At 54.4% G+C, this 12,720-nt stretch overlaps 5 protein-coding genes across 5 annotated transcripts; 3 read left to right on the forward strand and 2 right to left on the reverse strand.

Moving 5' to 3' along the window:
* Positions 1-858: 858 nt before the first annotated feature.
* Positions 859-2,520, forward strand: PG986_010919 (uncharacterized protein; the record flags this gene model as incomplete). Its single annotated transcript, XM_066847141.1, has 1 exon — positions 859-2,520. One exon carries the CDS (start codon positions 859-861, stop codon positions 2,518-2,520), a length of 1,662 nt encoding a protein of 553 aa, XP_066696632.1.
* A 1,180-nt stretch (positions 2,521-3,700) lies between these two features.
* PG986_010920 (putative heat shock protein HSP70 (regulator protein involved in pleiotropic drug resistance)) lies at positions 3,701-5,399 on the reverse strand (the record flags this gene model as incomplete). Its single annotated transcript, XM_066847142.1, has 2 exons — positions 3,701-4,405; positions 4,437-5,399. 2 exons carry the CDS (start codon positions 5,397-5,399, stop codon positions 3,701-3,703), a joined length of 1,668 nt encoding a protein of 555 aa, XP_066696633.1.
* Positions 5,400-6,101: 702 nt separating this feature from the next.
* On the forward strand, positions 6,102-6,906 carry PG986_010921 (exosome complex component RRP40; the record flags this gene model as incomplete). Its single annotated transcript, XM_066847143.1, has 2 exons — positions 6,102-6,305; positions 6,367-6,906. The coding sequence occupies 2 exons, from the start codon at positions 6,102-6,104 to the stop codon at positions 6,904-6,906; spliced, it is 744 nt and encodes a 247-aa protein (XP_066696634.1).
* Positions 6,907-8,320: 1,414 nt separating this feature from the next.
* PG986_010922 (uncharacterized protein) lies at positions 8,321-9,734 on the forward strand (the record flags this gene model as incomplete). The annotated part of the gene is made up of 2 exons (XM_066847144.1): positions 8,321-9,253; positions 9,339-9,734. 2 exons carry the CDS (start codon positions 8,321-8,323, stop codon positions 9,732-9,734), a joined length of 1,329 nt encoding a protein of 442 aa, XP_066696635.1.
* Positions 9,735-11,466: 1,732 nt separating this feature from the next.
* Positions 11,467-12,193, reverse strand: PG986_010923 (uncharacterized protein; the record flags this gene model as incomplete). Its single annotated transcript, XM_066847145.1, has 2 exons — positions 11,467-11,753; positions 12,100-12,193. 2 exons carry the CDS (start codon positions 12,191-12,193, stop codon positions 11,467-11,469), a joined length of 381 nt encoding a protein of 126 aa, XP_066696636.1.
* Positions 12,194-12,720: the final 527 nt, after the last annotated feature.

Genomic DNA, 12,720 nt, shown 5'->3' on the forward strand with positions numbered 1-12,720 from the left:
TGGGTGCCGAGTCTGTGCCGTGCAGATAAGGCGCAGGCAGGTCGACTACCGTAGAAAGGCTTGTTTCGTGTTCTACTGCTTCCTTCTCGCCAGCCTTCGAACTCTCTCTGTCTCTCCCGCCTGTGTCTCCTTTGTACTGCCTGCGACGACAGATAGTGGACTCCCTCCCGCCGGGCCAGCCGGAGAATAATGCGATAAGCCCTTCGCGCCTAGTAAACCATGATCGCTATCACTATCGCCTACGACTACGACTACGACTACGCCATAGGCCAACTGCTGCTGCCCCTGTGCATCATTCGGTGATAACGGCTCTATCCTTCCACCCCCACGGAAGCGAAGACGGGTGAACTCGAGCCGCCAGCCATTGGGGTGAATGCGGTTGTAGCATTATGGCGTCCTTGAGTAAGCACACAGACACACCCCCTCCCCCAGCTCTCGCTTTTCCTTCTTGCGTTACTTTAGCCTTGCCTGCCTGCCCGTCCGTCGCCCGTTTTGGGTTTCCTTTTCTCCCTGGGGGACCCCAGCCCGAAGTCTGTAGCTGCATACGTTTCCCGGTCTTATCAGCGCAGTGGCACTCCTCTGGGCGATCCCCCGAAGTTCCCGGAAGCACTGCGGCTGGGCTTCGTTTCGTTGTTACAGCCACCTGTATATATGTTGTGTGTTACAGGCATATGGATACCTGTATCTCGCTTCTTTGTTTGATCCCTTCTTCTGTCACTTGAATGCTGTCACTCCTTGTGTCTGGGCAGCTCTTTCAAGAATGCGACGGACCCACCCGCTGTCTCATATCCCATTAGCATCAACGCCTGCTCTTCCGTTGCTCGAGGCGATGCGCCGCCCTCGAGAATCAAGCTGACCATGCCTTCGCTTCTGCCCATCTTAGTGAACAAGGCGCGCAAGCCCAAGTTCGAGCTACACCTGACCATTTACGACCTCAACAACGTCCCGCTCGTCAGCGGCACCTCCCAGATCAAATGGTCCCTCCCCCATTCCATGCACAGCGACCACCGAAGCCGAACGAGCAAATGTCCCATCGATGGCGTCAATCACCGCGTCTCCTACAACTACTCCAAGGTCGTGCCCCTTCGGATTACGATTGACCGAAACAACATCCTGACAGAATGCCCAATTGAGTTCGAGGTCGCCCAGGAGTTCCCCTCGGGGTCCGGGATGAGGGAGGAGAGGATCGTACTTGGCACTGTCAAGCTGAACCTTAGCGAATATGTGGAGGAAAGCGAGAATTTCCCACGACGAAGCATATCATCAGCACCAGGAGGGACACCTGGCGGTGGCAGAGCTAGGGCTCGCTCCAGTTTGGAGAATGCGCGCGACAAGATCCTTGGCCCGGCCTTGAATGGCAGGCCGGGAAGCGCACATGGTTCAGGACCGCCTGGCAGTCCCAAGAGTACCATGTCCCAAGGGGCAGCTACCACGAGCTCATCCGAGGGCCCAATAGTGGAGGAAGACGTCGCCGAAGAGGGTATCGTGCGCCGCTATTTGATGCAGGACAGCAAGATCAACAGCACATTGAAAATCGGCATTCTTATGGTACAGATCGAGGGAGATCGGAACTTCGTAGCGCCCGCGCTCAAGACAGCGCCTATGTTTGGGGGTATTGCTGGGATAATGGCTTCGGGCGAGTCTACCGTGGATGCTGCTCGTGACGATCCGTCCCAGAGCAAGACTACGATGCAAAACCCATCAAGTTCACTGAAGGCGCGGGATGCCAGCGAGCTGCAAGACATGTACCGGCGCACCCTTGCTGCTTCTTGGGCATGCCAACCGGGCGAGCTGCCGGCCGATGAATGCGTAGAGGACATCTTTGGTGGCGGAGACGGATGGAAGAATCCAGCATCCCCTCATCGAAGTCGAGAAACGAATTTGAGAAGCAAAAGCAGAATCCCCGACGACGCAAGCAGCAGTCGTAGTAGCGGCAGCGAGGAAGTCCACCACGGAACACTGAGACCGAGCGACCTTAGGAGATTACGCAAATACATGCACCACCGTCACCACAGCGGCGCGAGCGAGAAGAGCGGGCTTTCGACCGTGATCGGCTCGCCTCCTCTAACCGGCACCACGGAGAACGACATTAATATTGGCAATAGCAACAACAACAACCTTGGGCCCTCCGGTAGCACCCACTCCTCGCGCTCTCATAAAGGGCGTTCGGTATCGCGTCACCGTCCTGCTACCGGACACAGCAGCCATCGGCGGCAGCATAGCCGAGAAAGTGGCCACAATGCACCCTTCAGCCTCGACGCCGCCGTGAACAGCGGCAACGGGGTGCTGGGCCCCGCGGTGCTCATCGAGGAAACCAACAGCAGCCATGCCAGCCACGGACGACGTGAGAGTCTGACCAGTCTTGCGCCTACACTAGGTAGTATCAGCACAGAGCGCGACTCTCGTGGAAATCAGCAGGATCGCGGGCGTGAGGGCTTCCGTAGGCCGAAGGAGGTGGACGAGTTCGAGATCAGATCAGACCTGGTGTCCTGGGCATTACCGGGCGCTTCGGTCGCTTAAGAGCTATGGTTCAAGTAACATTCGAAGTGCTTATTCATATTCAATGATATGAACACCATCATCGCTTACCATGTATATTCTACGTTTCGTTTCGAGTACAAATCAGGGGGGTAATGAGGGGGTTTAATATGGAAGAACGCACAGCGGTGCCTCTTTTTCATAAGAGCCGAGGAAATCAGGGGAAGGGGCTGTGTTGGAGTTACAGGCGCCAGTGGGGAAAAAGACTTGAGAGGTATATTTGGTGACAAGGAGGCGTTGTTGGCCTCTTCTGCGACATCATTCTGACGGCAGGCTTGCCTTTCGTTCTCATTCGTCCTGGGAGGAAGAACTCTTTTCTATTACACGTTACCATGATCCTCTGTTTAGCGATGACGACAGACATGGCATTTAGCGAGCAACGCTTGGCCAAAATATTGACTGTTTTTTTTCTCTCTCTTGCATTTCCAAAGTGATAAATTTGGTATAAGTCTTTGGCCAGTATAAATAGCACATAGAGAAGTGTAATCGCGTATTCATATATGCGGTCCCCAATAGAGATGAGCTTTCTCTGCTTCCAAGCATTTATTATCAAACACTTCATGATTTTTACTGCTCTCAAATTATTGCAGCCGTGTGGATAAGGGGAGATATGTGCGGCCAGCCCCTTTCACAATATTGTTACAGAGGCAGGATAGCCTCAATGTTGATTTGTTCTGCATGCTCGGGGTGCTCACCCCCTCCGCATGCTTGTCCTGTAAGTAAGTTAACTGTGTTGCTTTGTTTCCAATTTACACGAAGTTTCTCACAGTGCACATCCCAACAGGGGTGTACAATCCCTGCGGTCGCCAGTTTGTGCTGGAGTCAAAACCTTGCCTTGCGGCAGCGTTTCGATTATTATTTTCAGTCCTTGATGGTCTCTGAGAACCATTCGGAGGATGGCATCCCACCCAAGGCCAGGGCCTCTGGGAGGGCGATCGAATTAACGGGAGCGCTGGCACAGAACACGCGGCCTAACAGCGGATGTCCAGCAGACGACGGCATAATGAGCGAGATGGAAGACGGAGTCACGGGCAAGTGCCTAAAGTGGAACTTGTTATGGGAAAGCATTCGTTCTTTTGGTTATTCTATCAGACCCCCCAAATGCGCCACTACCCCCCGTTTATCTGTGTCTACCTTGGACTCATGATCATCGTGATGTAATCTATGGGGCGGCAATGTTACCCCTGACGCCTCCCTTTCCACCGACTTCGCGTGCGGTGATTGTGACGCCGAGGTCAGCGGCAATGTTTACGGTCACCTCGACCTTGCTGCCCTTCTTAAGGCCACGGACGGCAGCCTCGGCGAGGGTCTCGCCGGACTTCCAGACCTTCTCGCGCTTGTCCTCCTCTTCCTCCTCGTCGCTGAAATCGCTGTCATCCTCGTCCTTCTCCTCATCCTTCTTCTCGGGCTTGGGCTCGGGCTTGGTGACCTTGATGTGAGTGTTACCCTCGATAACCTTGATGAGAACATCTCCGCCCTCCTTGGGGCCGTTGATGTGGATTGTTCGGCGCGCAGGGACGGCAGTCTCGGGGGCGATGATAGGGGAGAAGCCCTCGCCGTCGTGGCCTACTGAGACAACACCAATAGCGTTGGTGATGTGAGCCACGGTGGTGACGGCGGGGTGGGTGGACTGTTCAACATCCTCGGTCTCATACTCCTGGATGAGCGAGGCCTGCAGAGCAGCACCACGGGCCTGGAGCTCGGAGGGGTTGATAGCCGAAGGGTTGGTGGAAGGAGCTTGGATCCGGGTGCTTTCAGGGAAGATGTTGCGCATGTTGGCAGCAATCTTGGGAGTGTGCGAGGTGCCGCCTGACAGGATGACCTCGTCGATATCGAGAACATCCAGACCGGCGCTCTTGACAACACCCTCTATCAGCCTGTTGATGCCCCCCGAGCACGTTGCGGGCAACGGTCTCGTAGCGTAAACGGTTGATGGTGGACTGGAAGTCGATACCCTCAGCAAGACTCTCAACGCTGAAAGAGGCGTTGGTTCCGATGCTGAGAGCCTTCTTGGCGGACTCCGACTCGGCCTTGAGCTTGGCCAAGCTGCGGGCGTTTTCCCGTGGGTCGACGTCTTTGTTCTTCTTCATGAACTCCTTGGCGAAATGGTCCATGAGGACCTTGTCCAGGTGAACACCAGCAAACTCGTAGTCGTGGGCGGTGGCAAGGATGGTGTACATTCCACCTCTTGAAGCAACCACGGCAACATCAGATCGGCTGCCACCGAGATCAGCCACAACGATGTTCTTGTCCTCGAGGATGGCCTCGGGGCGCGCATCGTAGGCCAACACATCAGCGACGGGCTCCTTGATCAGCTGCAGGACCTCGAGGTCGGCATTGTTGGCAGCCTGGATGAGGGCCTCGCATTGCTTGTCGGAGAAGTTGGTCGGTATGGTCAGGACAGCAGAGGTGACCTGCTTGCCAAGGTAGTCGGAAGCAGATTGCACAAGGCGGCGGATGTATCGTGTGGCAACCTCGGAGACGGAGAGGGTGGAGGCGTCGCCCTCGGCCTTATCTTGGACGGAGAAAGCGACACTGCCACTGGCATCCTGGGGGTGCGCAGCGGCGTGGCAGTGGGTGGGATCGATCGACTTGAAGTCCTGGCCGAGGAAATCACGGAAAGACACGAGGGTGTTGTTGGCGTTTCGGACCAAGAAAGCCTTGGCCTGGTTTCCGACGTACTCCTCGCCGTCGACGTAGGAGAGAACGGTGGGAATCTGACGGTCACCATCCTCGTTGGCAATCACCACAGCGCTATCGTCGATAGTGCAGGCGATGGAGCTGTACGAGTTGCCAAAGGTCAGGCCGATGGCGCACCGCTGGTCCGGCGCAACGGTCTTTCGCTCCCCATTGGCAGCCATTTTCAGAGTATCGGTTGTCGTGAGGGAAAGGGTAGTTGGGTGAGGGTGACGACTGGTTTGCAGCGTCTAGCATATATTCAACTCTTGAAGAAATTCTTTACACACATGTAAGAGCCACTACGAGGAGCAAAGGTCCCGCTAAAAAATTGGAAGTCAATTGTCAAATTCCCCCACTAGAATTGCCATTATGCAATCCATGCATAAACAGCTTTTCTTCCCCAACTGCCCTATTATTGCCCTGCATTGTTATCCTGGCGGATTCGTGCTGTCTAACAAGGTAACGGATTAACCACTGCACACGACTGATTTTCCACCATAGCGACTGCTTTCCCATTTACACAGCTTTATTCCAGTGTGACATTGCTGATATCTTTGTAGTTGTAGTTGTGCATTATTCAACCGTGTCTAGGTGTGGTACTTGTCTGCGCCGAAATTATGCAAGCGCTTTGCCTCGATTACCCCACTGACACTGACCCGTCCCTGGCTAACGAATCCACCAGCCACAACAGCCCCTCTAAGACATAATCCGCCCATGCCATGGTGTCAAGCCACACCAACGCTGGAACCATATTATTTTTCAGTGAAAGCAAGCGAGTCTGGATACAACATATTTGCTGTTTTGGGAACCCGTAAGCCACAAGCGCCAACCAAACAGCTAGATTCTACAGGAGCACAGTTCTCTTGCCTTTTCAGCTGCCGAGGATGGCGACGCAAACAGAAAAGGTCTACGTCCTTCCCGGCGATGAGATTGACCCGGCCTTGATACCATCTCACCCAAAACATCCTCTCAGGCTCGGTCCGGGCCTCAGGCATGTGCCCCCGAGCGATCTATTCCCCACAACTGCCGGCCAGCTCGTCACAGATCGGAGGAAGAACCTGATATGGGTGGAATCTAATGGCGGACGAGTACGTTCTTTAGTCCTCTCCTTACTCTGAGAGGCCATCTGATACTGACAAGAGCCCCTAGTACATCCCAGCTGTTGGCGATTTGGTCATTGGAACCATCCACCACAGCGCAGCTGATTTCTTCTATGTCACCCTCTCGGATTACACCTCAAATGCCACACTGCCCCAGCTGGCCTTTGAAATGGCCTCCAAGAAGAACCGGCCCCAATTGCACTCCGGAGACCTGGTGTATGCCCGGGTAAGTCTCGCAAACAGACACATGGACCCCGAGCTGGAGTGCGTGTCGCCAAGCACAGGAAAGGCCGAGGGCCTGGGCCCCCTCTCGGAAGGCATGCTCTACAGCATCTCTTTGGGGATGGCGCGAAGACTCCTGATGCGCAAATCTGCCGAGGAGGGAAAGGTCGTCGTGTTGGATGAGCTCGGAGCGGCCGGTCTTGCTTTCGAGACCGCGGTTGGCAGGAATGGCAAGATGTGGGTGAACAGCAATGACATCAAGGCGGTCCTCGTGGTTGGACGGGCCGTCACAGAAACAGATGAGAAGAGCCTTACCGTGGAGCAGCAGAAGAAGCTGGTCCGCAAACTTGTTAAGGAGATGGCATGAGCACCACGAGTTAATATTTTCCATCCACTGGCGACGAGGAGTTCCCGGGAAGCTGCCAGTCATGTGGAGACGCATCCTTTGGCCTAGAGCTTGCATTTGTCTAGGTCCAAGGGCCTGGAGGACACGTGCTGAGATACAGCACCCTGCCACGGCTGTTCAACTGCCATACTTTGGTGCCAGAAAAACTTGGGGAATTCGAGCACGGTAGACTGGGACAGGGAAGTCGCTACATACCTTCGCCTACGATAGATTCATTCCGCGATGAATTCCATACCCTCTATCGAAGCGAGTGTTGCGACAAAGGCAAAGACAGCTGGCTCTGGGTCTCGATATCCATCACCGTTTGTCCTTGCAGGTGGTTGCGGTGCTGGTGATGGCCGCCTTCGCACCTCGGGAAGCATCACATGAAGTCCAACAGGGATTTGCCAGCGTGTAGCGCCGGGAAGGATGTACGAGCAGAGGAACTGCATACTACTAATGCAGATAGAGCACGACTTGGAGCATATTCCCCTAGTAATCAAAAGTCAATTATTTGCACACTCACGTAGGATCTTCTTGTGCTACGACGCAGAATGGAACCTTAGCAGATCATTCAACCATGACGTCACCCGGTTTTGGGGGATGCAGTGCACGATAAGCCTTTTGACATCTGATTATTGGTACGTGTAGCTGACTCTTGGTGAACCGAAGCGTACATCGAACTTGACCTACTTTTCGTCCACCCCAAGCAAACATAAAAACATGTGTTTGGACTTCGTATGGTATGCGGGTGAGCGGGGATTAAACGGCCGCTCCTGTCGAGACCTATACACAGACCGAGACTACCCCGTTGACTCCCCGAAGTGGGAAAAGCCAGCGTTTGGCATGAACAGGCCGGAAGCTGATCGCAATCTGCAGGCAGTAGTAGTACTAAAGAAAGATAACAGCAGGCTGCTGGGCTGGGGTTGCTGTTTATCTGGAGCGTGGGGTGCTTCCTGCAACATTGAAGTGAGTATGCACTTCCAGTCGGGCAGTTGGGTGCTAGTTGTAATAACCCAGACAAAAAGTATCCAACGAAGGTTGCAGGCGAGTGGGATGTGTGACTATTGTCGGGCCAGTCCAGTCAACCACCCCCAAAAACCCATAATGGTTTTCTGCAAGGCTCCCAAACCCGGATGGCCGTGTGTTCAATGAGGGGGGGGTGCCTTTAATTGACCGTACACTCTTTTGAATAATGCCCAGGAGGGAGTAGCAGTTAGCTGTTTTGGTGGTCCATCCGACCTCACCACCACCACCTCACCATCTCACCATCTCAATACCATCAACACCAACAACAAACAAACATCCATCGCCCACACTTGCCCCGGGGAAGAAGAAAATTTGAGGCAGCCGGCGCGCCGAACGCCATGACCCGCTAATAATTTGTATGGCAAAAATGGCAAACATGGATTCGTTGCCCCCCGAGATGGTCTCGGCCATCTGCGAGCACCTTTCGCTGTACCAGCGTGTCCGGCTGGGACTCTCCTGCAAATACCTCTACGGTTGCATGCGCCTCAACAAGACCTGGGAGCGCGTCCTGTGCAGCACGCATGAGGAGCCCGGCAAGGGCACGGTCTACCGCGCCAGCACCGACGACGAGGAGCGATGGAAGTTCCTCGAGGAGCTTGAGGCCACGCTGCCCGACCATGAGCTCTGCTACTACTGCCGCATCTTCCACCGGCGCACCCAGCCCAAGACGCAGTCGCTGTGGCGGCCCGTCCCTGGAAAGAAGGGCACAGGCACCGAATGCGACGCCAAGGAGGTGACCTTTCCGCGCTGGGGCGTCCAGGAATGGGGCTTCGGCTTCCGCGACGTCCACGCCCTCATGAGAAACCATCGGCTGGGCCCGGGCTTTGGGATCCCTCTGTCCGAGTTCTGCATCTCCACCGATTGGTCCTACGCAGACGCCTACACCAAGCTGCACAATGCCTCGCGGGCCGTCTTCAAGTGCTTCAACAGCTACACCAAGCTGGACACCGAGGCCGTCATTAACGCCAGCGGGTGCCTGCTAGTCCATCGCGTCCAGCGCCTCTGGGTGCCCTTGCACCTGTCCGGGTCCGACGTGCTGGTTCGGTACGGCCTGGGAGGCATCGCCGGGGACTTCAAGATCTGCTCCCACCACAGCCCCTACACCAACGAGATGATCGCCAACTTCATCGGGCCCGTCCGGAGCGGTTTCTGTTACGTCATAGCTGCCAGCTCCGTGCCTGACGCCCCCGCCCCGACCCGCCTGCCCCGCCAGATCAAACGCTGCGAAGACTGCCCTACCGAGTATGAATTCACGTACCACGCCCACGAGGATGACGGCGGTGTCGAGCTGGTGCTGGATGTATGGCAGAACTTGGGCAAGTGTCTGAAACCGAGGGCGCCAGGCTGGATCAACTGCTGGGGCCGGTTGAACCCCCCGCTTCCAGTCGTCCAGCAACGACGAATACCGCGCCGGATGGGCCAATTCCGAGATACCGTACGTAGCCGACGAGACGCTCTTCCCGACGATTGCCGGCACGAGTGCCGCGAGCCACACCTCTGCGAACAAAGTCTACGCGCACTGGAAGGTGCTCAAGAAATCCACTGCCGGCCTCTTTGAAGGAAAGGTCGGCGCGCCAGTCGTCCCCCGCTTGGCCCGACGCGAACTGGAGGACCTTAAGGAAAGCATCTTGAAGTCTCGCGGCCAGTCGACGATGAGAGTGGCCCCGTTCCCGATCTCCTTTACCAGCGCCAGCGGAAATGTACCGGTGGCATACACACGCACGCCTGGTGTCGTCGGACAGGACACCATCCGTCAACGAATGCCTGTGATACAGGGATAGGAACCTATCGATTGGTGGCAGCTAACAGTAAGGCCTCTTCCGAATGCAATGGAGGACAGCGATGAAATCTCATAATTAGTGATCCTATCATGGAGGCCTGATGCTCTTCATTTTCTTCCTTGGCTGTGGTGACGGGTTCAGGCCACTATATGGTCTTCTGCTTTTACGCGTCTCAAGAGGACAGCCAGCGACATGATAGCTGGCAGTAGTCGGCAATTGAAATGGCTTATCCAAGACGTATGATAGGATTAGAAAGTAGCGATAATGCGATGCTCCTGAGTACCTCTCTACGTACCATATGCCTCGAGAATAGTAACTATCATCAACGACAGGACACGAATTACATGAGTGGGAAGGTCATGATGTGTCATACTGTATTGGCATTTTAGTGAGCAGTGGATGTCACACAGGCACCGCCCAACAAGGCATTCATCCCTGAGTAATATGAGTAGATTCTACGAAACGTTGGGAGGATTTGGAAGTGGCACTTCGCAGACAGGGAGCGATTCAGGCGTCTGTTGCCGACCGCTGGTCAAGATGGCTGCTGAGAGCCTCGTTCACTGGCAACAAGGGGCGGGCAGCCTCTGAGGAGGAAGATGAAGAGTTGCTAGCTATTTTTCCGGAGCTGTCTATCACAACTTTTCTAGTTAACGTGGACACGGGAACCAAGCTCTCTAACTTTTTCCATCCTTCCATGCTTTTTCTCTTCTTTTTGCGTCGTGTGTCTCCTTGATTGCCCACAGTGGCTGGTCCTGCTGCTTCGCCCCAGAACGATCGCATCACCTCTTGTACTAGCTAGCACACGATGACACTTGGCAAGAACATAAAATATGTAACGTCGGCAGGCTTCTTCATGATTTCATATTTCCTAGAGGGTGGGATTGCCCCAAGAGAAAAATGCGTGTGCTACCAGACCGATAAGCGCATATGGGCGCTGCGAAGGTGTCAAGCATGTTATTTATGTATTGATGTCTCTTGGATATAGAATCCGAGGCAAAGGGAACCTGCCAATTCAGTAGAAGAGGAAGGAGGGGGGCGAATGAAGGGGAGAATAAAAAGAAGGAGAAAAGAAATATCCCTCAGAGGCCAGAGGCGGGAGGTTTCTGACCTTATGGTTTAATACCCTTGATACCAGAATGGCCCATTGGCCTCAAGGGCTACTCGAACCCGAGGCCTCCGGTATTGTTGACCACATTCTGCAATGTACCAAGTGCACCAACCGAACCAGATTGAATTGAGTGTTCCATCAGCGACCTACAGGTACTGCTGGTAGTTTTGTTACCATCACGGGTTGCCGTCGCCGCAACGCACCCTCTGCCCCGGACCCGACCGCGACACCCAGACCCATACCCATACCCATACCCATCATGCCGGAGATATGAGCGGTTCCAGACGAACCTCACCCTAAATCAAGTAATGTCCAAAAATGGGATCGTGACTGGCTAACATTGAGGTAGCTGGTGATGGGTAAATTGAGAATCATAGTGTTGAGTTCTTCCCCTTCCCTGCCTCCCCTATGTTTGTGGATGATGATAGTTGATTCTAACCACCGTCTCGCAGCGCCACAACCACCTTCCAAGTGGACCCAATCATTCCAACAGGGCGGACGCTTCTTCTAGATGTAGTCTCGCGCAGCCGACCGAACCACGTTCACGCATCCCACACAATAGGCAACTAGGAACCATGCATCTGCCCGGTGTTGCCTGTTTGCTCCCGCCGCCATGTCGTCCCCTCAAGCCTCCAAAGCCACATCTACGTCGACAGTTGACTCCCACGTCATGCGCATCTGCTTCTGTTTCTGCTTCTTCGTCATGGTCTTTCCCCTTGCACGGTGCCTGCAGACGCCAGCACCACCTTCTCTATGGATTTGCTGCGTTGCTGCCTCTTTCATGGGCAGTAGTAACCCAGTGGAATCTTCGTTCCGATCCATGGCGGAGAGATGCTCGAGCCGTCGTAGAGACCCGTATGATGTCTTGAAGGCCAGACCGAAGGCGTGGGGCAGAGGGTAAACATCACAGCCTGGGCAGGGCATGAGGACGGAGTGTCATTGAACGAGGTTGACTGCGTGGATATGCAGGTCAGTCTGAGAACTGGTTCATCCATTTGAGAACAATGACGAGAAAAGCCCAGAGGCACATGAACACAAACGCAGACAAGACTTGCGGCTCACAGAGAGCATACAGGGATAGGGCATTAAGAGGAATTCAGGGCCCCAAACAGTGACATACTGCGTCTACCTGCAGCAATTGGGTCATCTTAGAACCGGCCCCTTCGTGATGGTATATACCAGACATGCCGGTGCAAGCCCGCAGCCCATCGAATGTACGCCAAGAACGGTATGACTATCTCATGTCGGCTAACGTACCCGGCTTAACCAATCCGGCATCTCCGTGTAGAATGGTTGGCCGCAATTCTCCCCAGTGTGTACGCTCGCTTCTGTTAGCGAGCACCTCCTTCATCTTCGGCCATTTGCATCTGGATTGCCCTTTCTAGATCGCGAATCTATTTGCCCCCTCTTAGAGCAAGTAAGAGGATGAGATCGTGAGAAAGGAGGGAAAAGTAGAAGGACACTGCCAAGGCTTCGCGACTTCAACCCCGTTGATGGCACTTCATCCAACCTGGGATCACAACTCGAAATATTCTCCGTGGATATACGTACCCGGATATGACGGGCACTATAATGCATGATACCCCAGAGCTGAAGAAGGACGTGTTCTGCCTAGTTTATAGAATTAGCATACATACAAGACGCATGACCTGTCTCGTCAGCCTGAGCTGTCTCCTATTGGTACGTCGCAAGGCAGTTGCCTATGTATCCGCGTCAGATAGATATGACCGGAGCACGATGGGAAGTGAGTGCATATTTGGCTTGGAACTTTGGGAAGCCAGCTTCTTGGACACCATCTGAAGCCCTGTAAGCTGAGATCAATATGCACTGCCATTGGCTTCCACCGTCTCGGTGTCGAGGAAGAGAGAAACACCGCCG

This window comes from Apiospora aurea (assembly GCF_038362705.1).
Source record: "Apiospora aurea strain CBS 24483 chromosome Unknown utg000007l_segment0_segment0, whole genome shotgun sequence".
NCBI lineage: Eukaryota > Fungi > Ascomycota > Sordariomycetes > Amphisphaeriales > Apiosporaceae > Apiospora > Apiospora aurea.